This window comes from Vitis vinifera, chromosome 8, assembly GCF_030704535.1.
Source record: "Vitis vinifera cultivar Pinot Noir 40024 chromosome 8, ASM3070453v1".
NCBI classification, from domain to species: Eukaryota; Viridiplantae; Streptophyta; class Magnoliopsida; order Vitales; family Vitaceae; genus Vitis; species Vitis vinifera.
The window spans coordinates 13,798,393-13,806,727 of NC_081812.1; the positions used below are offsets into that span (position 1 = coordinate 13,798,393).

General features: G+C 31.8%; 1 protein-coding gene across 1 annotated transcript; it reads left to right on the forward strand.

Annotated features, from left to right (window-relative positions):
• The first annotated feature begins 6,322 nt into the window (after nt 1-6,322).
• Nucleotides 6,323-8,335, forward strand: LOC100253412 (UDP-glycosyltransferase 86A1). The gene is made up of 2 exons (XM_002276822.4): nt 6,323-7,238; nt 7,336-8,335. Exons 1-2 carry the CDS (start codon nt 6,716-6,718, stop codon nt 8,256-8,258), a joined length of 1,446 nt encoding a protein of 481 aa, XP_002276858.1. The 5' UTR covers nt 6,323-6,715; the 3' UTR covers nt 8,259-8,335.

An 8,335-nucleotide genomic window follows, 5' to 3' on the forward strand; every position in this document is an offset into this window, starting at 1 on the left:
AAGCATCAATCCACATTTCAGCACCTTAAGTTATTGGTTCGTGGTGCAAAACGTCTTCCTTAGGCTTGCCTCCATTGCCAAGATGCCTCTTTAATGTTTTGCCTAAGCATGCTCGTTCTTGTGCCGTAAGTCAGTCCACTCATGTGCTTGAATCGGCCCATGCATTCGATCAGCTTACTGTAGCATCTCTAGGCAACCCATTGCATGCGTCTCTAGACAACCCGCTGCATGCATCTCTACGTAGCCCGTGTGCATGTTAAGCTCTTTCTTGGCCTACACATCTAACAACTTGCCTTGATGCCAATCATTCCCTTGGCTTGTGGCCCTTTGTTGCTCCTTGAGCATGTCAACCATGCTCATATTTGTTCTCACATTTGGATTGCACCCATGCCAAGGCAACCTCCATCTTATTGTTCTTTCGACACCATGTCATACCCAACCCCTCTTCTTAGTGTAACAATGAGTCATAGCATTGTGCCCATGACTCCTTATCTCCATGCACAAGGCATTGCATCCTTGTGCTAAGACGCCTCATTGCACAAAACATTGCACCCTTATGCCACCATTGAGAGGGGGAGGTTACATCACACCCTGTGGCAATGCAACCACGGGTTGCACACCACCACATGTCGTGGAGTCCATGTATGGATGTTAACAAAACTTGTCCATTTGTCTTGCTCATGTCTGAAGCCTTGTACCAAAGCCCTTAGGTGTGGTCACACCTATGCCACCTTGCACCTTCTCTCTCTTTAAAATTTCTAGGGGAGAATTGTGTTTTGGGTCCAATTGGGCTTAAAAATTAAGATCTGGTCCATATATCTTACATAATTAAGCCCAACACTCAAAGAAAGTCTAAAAATTGAGAAGGACATATTGTCCTTCATTAATCCCTAAAATACCCTTAACCCTTACATAAGCACATAGTGAATGTAAATTTCAATTTTTTTTCCCTTTTCTATTCCCTATTAAGTATTACTCATTTCTAACTTTTTTTTTTCTTTTTCTTCCAATCTATATTTCTATTTTATGTCAAATAAAAAGCAATAATATTTTTCTTTTTCTTTTTTTCATTTTTAAAGATATTGAATCTTTTCACTCTTATTATAAGCAAAGATAAAATTTTTGGGATTTTTCATCCAAATATTTTTTATCTTTTTGTATTTATCTTTTATTTTTATTTTAATTTTTTATTTTAAATTTATATTACCCTTTCATTTATACTTTTCTCTTATTTTTAATTATTTTTTATATTTTCTACATTAACCATATTTTAAAAAATTTAAAAATTGACTATCACTTCACTCTTATTATATATATATCCTTTTAGCTTTTAAATTTTTAATGTTTTTATTTTAAAATTTTTTAAAAGATAAATTTATTTAAAAAAAAAAACTAAGATATGAAATTCTAATATTATATTAATAATTTTTCTTATTTAGATAGATTAATGCAAAGTATTTTAACTCACAATAAGAAAATTGTCAATACAATTTTTTAGTAAAACTTTCGAAATTAAATTTTAGATAAAATATATTATATAAATTTTATCTAAAAATTATTAAAAGTGGTATTTAATTTTTTTTATTGACTTTCAAACTTATCTAATTTTTTACTTAAAAGGTAATAGAACATGTTTACAAAAAAAAATAGTTTTTCATTTTTTAAATAAATGAGTATAAATATATTAAAATAATTAAAGATAATTTTAGTAAAAAATTTGATAAATATGATTATAATTTTAAATATAGATTCATTTGGATAAAATTTCACCAAAAAAAAATAGTTGAAAGAAAGAACATTGCTAAAACTACAAAAACAAAATATGCAATTACAAAATTTTGATGATGAAATTTTAAAATAAAATTCGAAACAATTCTTGAGTGAGAAAATTTGAGTACGGAAAAATCCTTGAGTGGAAAAAAATGGGAAAGTTTTTCAAAATCACTTGAAATCCTTAACAAAAAGTAGTCTTGTACACCATTGTATAATTAGTAAATTTGTCTTGTACAGTTAATGTAATACCTTTGTACAATAACTCAAATTTCATACATCATCTCATGAATATCTAACAATAAGTCGATTAGCCATGTTTGCATTGGTTTTGTTTTAAAAAAGAAGAAAAATTATTGTATAATTTTGTTTTACAATCATCATAAGTGATATATCTATTCAAATGACCATATACAAGTTAGATAAAGTGTATGAGATGAATGTATGTTTAACCAATGTGTGTAAGGAATGTCATCTATCCTCGGTTAAGGGAAATAAACAAACAAGTTTTTTAGAATCACTTAAAATCCTTCACAAATAATAGTCTTGTATACCATTGTACAGTTAGTATATTTATCATGTACACTTAGTGTAAATACCTTGTACAATGACTCAAATTCCATATACTCCCTACTCATTGTGTAACCATAGGTAGATTAACCACGTTTTCATTGATTTGGTTCAAAAAATAGTGGAAGATGAAAAAATAAAATTTTCTCTCAAACATTATTAGAAGGATAAATATTTGAATTATCAAATGCGAGTTAAATAAAGTGCATAAGATGAGTGTGTGATTGAGGAATGTGTACCTTGAGAGTGTGCAATCCTTAAATGACAAGACAAAAAAAAAAAAAGTTGTCCAAAATTGATTGAAATCTTTCATAAATGATAGCCTTATATATCCTTTATATAGTTAGAATATTTGTCTTGTACAATTATAATATTTGTCTTGTCCAATTGAACATTTACCTTGTATAGTTAGTATAACACCCTTGTACAATTAGAGATGGCAACGGGGCGGGTTTTTTCGGGTACCCGCCCCGCCCCCTAATAGGACAGGGTTAAAATTTATTAAACGGGTTTGGGACGGGTATGAGATTTTTTTTTAAACCCGGGGCGGGTTCGGGTATTGCCCCATCCCGCCCCGCCCCGTTTACATATAAAATTAATTTTAAATTTTAATTTAATTTAATTTTAAAATTAATTTAATTTAAAATTTAATTTTACTATTTTTAATATATAGATAATAATAAATTTTTTTAATAAAATAAGTTATAAAAAATATAATAACTTTATTATTTATAAAATATATTTATTTTAATGTAATTAAAATTTTTTAAAGTAATTAAAAAAAAAAAAAAAAAAAAAAACTAAACGGGGCGGGGCGGGACGGGTATGGGAGTTTAATTTTTTAAACGGGACGGGGATGGGAATTGGTTTTGCTAAACGGGGCGGGGTTGGGATGGGGGCGACCCGTCCCGAACCCGCCCCGTTGCCATTCCTATGTACAATGGTGCAAATTTCATCCATATGCATACATTATGTGCTACATATGATGTGTGAACCATGTTTCCAATGGTTTGATTTAAAAAATGATATAAAACGTAAAAACAAAATTTTTTCCTAAACATAATTATTAAGGTAAGTATTTGAATTGTTATATGCGAGTTAAATAAAGTACATGAAATAAAAAAATTTATGGTAGGAGAGTGTATAATTCTTAGATGACAAGAAAAAAAAATAAAAAGTTGTTCAAAATATACAGTTTTGTACACCCCTTGTACAATTAGTGTAATGACCTTATATAATGGTATAAATTTCATATATATGCATAAATTATATCCACATGAGTGTGTAAACTATGTTCTCAATGATTTGACATTTAAAATAATTAAAAAAAATAAAATGTTATTTTATTTTATTTTCAATGCAAAATATAATTAAAAATAAGACTAAGAAATTACTTAAAAACTATTATTTAAGCTATGTTTATTTATTTATTTCCTTTTATTTTTGGAAATAAAGAAAAAAGAATAAAAAATTTATTTAACCATAAGAAATATGAATATAAGATTAGTTAGAAAATACCAAATTTATTTATTTATTTTATTTTATTTTTGGAATTAAAGAAAATAATAATAAAAAATTTATTTAACCATAAAATATATTAATATAAGATATGTTAAAAAATATAAATAACCCCAAATTTATTTACTTATTTCATTTTATTTATTTAAATTAGAAAGTAATTTATTTTAATAGATCAAAATGTGTACAATTAATCTATTACTTTGTTAATTATGGATATATTAAAATTTTCTATTAGACAAAGCATAAATAAAGAAAATAAAATTAAAAAGAGTAATATATATATATATATATAATTTAGTTATTTAATTATTTTTCATGTAAAAGATAGTCACAAAAAAAACACATAATTGATCAATTCCTTTGTTTAATTGTAAACATACTTTTTTTTATTATTATTAAAATAAATAATGGAAAAAAAATAAAAATGGATAATCAATAAATAAAATTTAATTCTTTTTATTATTTTCATATAAAAAATAGTACCAAACAAGGTTTTCAATTTTTATTTTTAAAAATAGTTTTCATTTTTTAATTAAATGTTTTTTCAAAAAGAAAATATAAAAAATATAAATCATATTACCATTTTTTTAGAAAGTATTTTTTAAAATAGTTTTTGAACATAATTTTTCTTTATTTCTTATTTAAAATAGAAAATAATGCTGATTTTTAATTATTTATATAAAAAAAATTTAAAAAAACACTAAAAAATCCAAATTGTTAAAATAGAATTATTATGGTTGCATGAATAGTGGTGTGAAAATTGTTAAAATCCAAATTCTAAAAAAGCTTATATGAAAGGTCATTGGGTATCTTAGTCCATCACTATTTTATATCCTTAAAAAGTAATATATGGAAATTTGAAGGGTATATTGGTCTCTCTTATATCATTTCTATTAATTATGTAAGTTATATGGACCAAATGTTAATTTTTAGGTCCAGTCAGGCCCAAAACATAATTGTCCAAATTTCTAGTTAAGGCATCATTTATGCTTAAGGTGACATAATAAATTTTAATTAATTAATGAAAATTCAGAAAAAATTACTTTCACGTAAAGTCTTCTTTTTGAAGGTTCCTCTTTAAAAGAAAAATATCATCATGCCAAAATTTCACATTTAAATTTTGGTCGAGTTAAGGTCATGCTGCATGCTACCTCTCACTAGCCCACATCTTACCTTGCTTTGACCATAAGTCACTCATGGAACCAAGGTATCACCCCATGAGGCCTTGGTGTCATATATGAATCAAGATGCTATGACTAGTGTGCTACAAGCAACATGTTGCTATGTTATGTGTAGCACATTGTTGTACACACCATGTTGATATGCATGTTGTTTTGTTTAATGTTAATTTGAATACACTTCCTGTTTTTTTTTATAAAATAAAAATAATAAATAATAAATTTTATACAAAAGTATAAATTTACCTTACCTTATATCTTTAAAAATTACTATAAAAAATTTTGAAATTTGAGGTTGATACATATACTTTTTTAAAACTATTACTTTTTTAATATAAACCTCTAAAAGTTCTTATAACTTATATAAAAAATTATTATCATTTTCTAATTTTAAAATTAAAAAAATTGGCACTTAGTTATTTTGTTTTAAATTTCATAATATTTATAATTTTAAAATATTTAAAAATTTTAAATTCTTAAATATTTAAATTTAATTAAATTTATATAAGTTAAAGGAGTAACAAATTGATTGAGTTATAAATGGGTCAATTTAACATCATTTACTAATAAGTTAATTAAATATGTCATTAATAGATTTGATCATAAATAAATCATTTTAACATGATTAATAACAATCAAATATGAACATGATTCATTTATTGCATGCCCAAGGGGGCATATTTAAAATAAAAAAAAAAACAATTGTTTTCAAGGGGATTTTAACCTCTTTTCATAGGCGGAAGTATAATTTTTTTTTTTTTGGTTATTATTAAACTATAAATGCTTTTTATTCAACTTTTACTCCCCGAAATAAAAAATTACATGTTGCCCATTCAAACCATTTGTTGACTCCGCCACTGACCATAAACATACTTAACCCCCAACATGCTAAAATTCATTCCATTTTCAAATTATGTCAAAATTACCACCCCTTGAGCTAGCACCCGTGCGGAGAGAGTGGGGCACCACCCGACTTGAGGACTTAGACCATTTTGGAAACCATGAGGAATAACGACCGCCATATAATGGGAAAACTTTCTTTCCATGGAAGGGGCCTTTTGGACCTATCACTGTATAATTTGAATCATTCTTTAGATGAGGAATTAAACTTTAAAAAGAAAGGGATGATACGTGGAAAATCTTATCCATTTGTTGAGGTTGTGATTGGACGAAAATGGAAGATATGAACAAAAGATATAAACCGCCTGTGAGATTGAACTTAACTGCGAGTATGGCCTCTACTGTTTATACTGCGCAGTTATGGTGCAAAACTGATGGGATGATTTTGAATGGGCCATGACGTTTTCACTGCGGTTTGCCTTTCCTCTCTCGTCATCAAGGAGAGGATCCCTAGTGGGGTGTAACTACTCCGCACGCAACGGCAGATGATGAGTGTAACTTATCCACCCCACTTCTGAGTACAGATATCGACTATGCAGTTTTTCTGTCCATTGTTTAATTTTGGATTTGATCTTAGATAAATGATAACTACCACATAAAGTTACGGTATGTTGTCTCTTGTACCCAGGTGCTATCGTAGATGAAATGATAACCACCAATCTCTGAACCGCTCAAAGATGAAATTATATCAAGTCATCCCTTTCTCTTGAAGGCCCAGAAGGCTATAGTTCATATCAATCTCTCTTTCACTCATTCTCCCCATCCACCCAAAAGCCATGGTGGACAATAACCCCCCTAATCCTCATGCTATTCTGATCCCATACCCTCTACAAGGCCATGTCATCCCCTTCGTCCACCTGGCCATCAAGCTTGCCTCTAATGGCTTCACCATCACGTTCGTCAACACCCAGTCTGTTCACCACCAGATCTCCCAAGCCCAACCTCACAATTCCCCAGAAGATATCTTTGCCGGTGCCCGAAACTCTGGTCTTGACATCCGTTACGCCACCGTCAGCGATGGCTTTCCTGTTGGCTTCGACCGTTCCCTCAACCACGACCAGTTCATGGAGGGAATTCTCCACGTTTACTCCGCCCACGTCGACGAACTCGTCGGAAGTATTGTCCACTCCGACCCTCCGGCCACTTGCTTGATCGCTGACACCTTCTACGTCTGGCCCTCCAAGATTTCCAACAAGTACAATCTCGTTAACGTCTCTTTCTGGACCGAGCCAGCTTTGGTCCTCAGTCTCTACTATCACATGCACCTGCTTAGAAGCCATGGTCACTTCGCTTCTTTTGGTTTGTCGTCTCTTCTCTTCCTCATCAGTCCAATACTAGAACTTTCCCAATAAGGATTTTTTTTTTTTCCTGATTATATGATTGAACTTGATATCAGATAACCGTGAGGACGCCATCGATTACATACCTGGAGTCCCAGAAATCAAACCGACGGACCTAACGTCATATCTTCAAGCCACGGACATAACAACCGTGGTTCACCGTATTATTTACAAGGCCTTTGATGACGTGAAGAGAGCTGATTTCATCATATGCAACACAGTTGAAGAACTCGAATCAAACACCATCTCAGCTATCCATCAGAAGCAGCCATACTATGCAATTGGACCCCTCTTCCCCACTGGCTTCACCAAGAGCCCCGTGCCCATGAACATGTGGTCTGAGTCTGACTGCGCCCACTGGCTCACCGCCAGGCCTAATGGCTCGGTGTTGTACCTCTCTTTTGGTAGCTACGCTCACACCAGTAAGCATAACATAGTGGAGATTGCCCATGGGCTTTTGCTCAGTGGCGTGAATTTTATTTGGGTGATTCGCCCGGACATTGTCAGCAGCGACGAGCCCCAGCCACTGCCCGTTGGATTCGAAGATCAGATTAAGGACAGAGGGTTGATTGTGCCATGGTGCTCTCAGATTGAGGTCATCTCGCATCCGGCCATCGGAGGGTTCGTAACTCACTGTGGGTGGAATTCCATCCTGGAGAGTGTATGGTGTACGGTTCCCCTGCTGTGTTACCCTCTGTTGACCGACCAGTTTACTAATAGAAAATTGGTGGTGGATGATTGGAAGATCGGGATCAACCTCTGTGATGGGAGGCGAATGACAAGGGAGGAAGTTTCGGAGAAGATCAGCCGTGTGATGTTTGGGAAAACGGCTGATGATTTGAGAAAGCGGATCAAGGATGTGAGAAAGACACTCGAGAATGCGGTGAGCCCCGTCGGATCTTCGGAAAGGAATTTCAGTCAGTTCGTGAAGGAGGCAGGGGACAAGATTCAGGAAAAAAAAAAGTTTAGGATGAGGTGAACCCATGTATTTTGACGGTTTGCTTTTGTTAAATCAGTCAAACAGTGACTAAGAAATGGTCGACCAATTCATGCCCA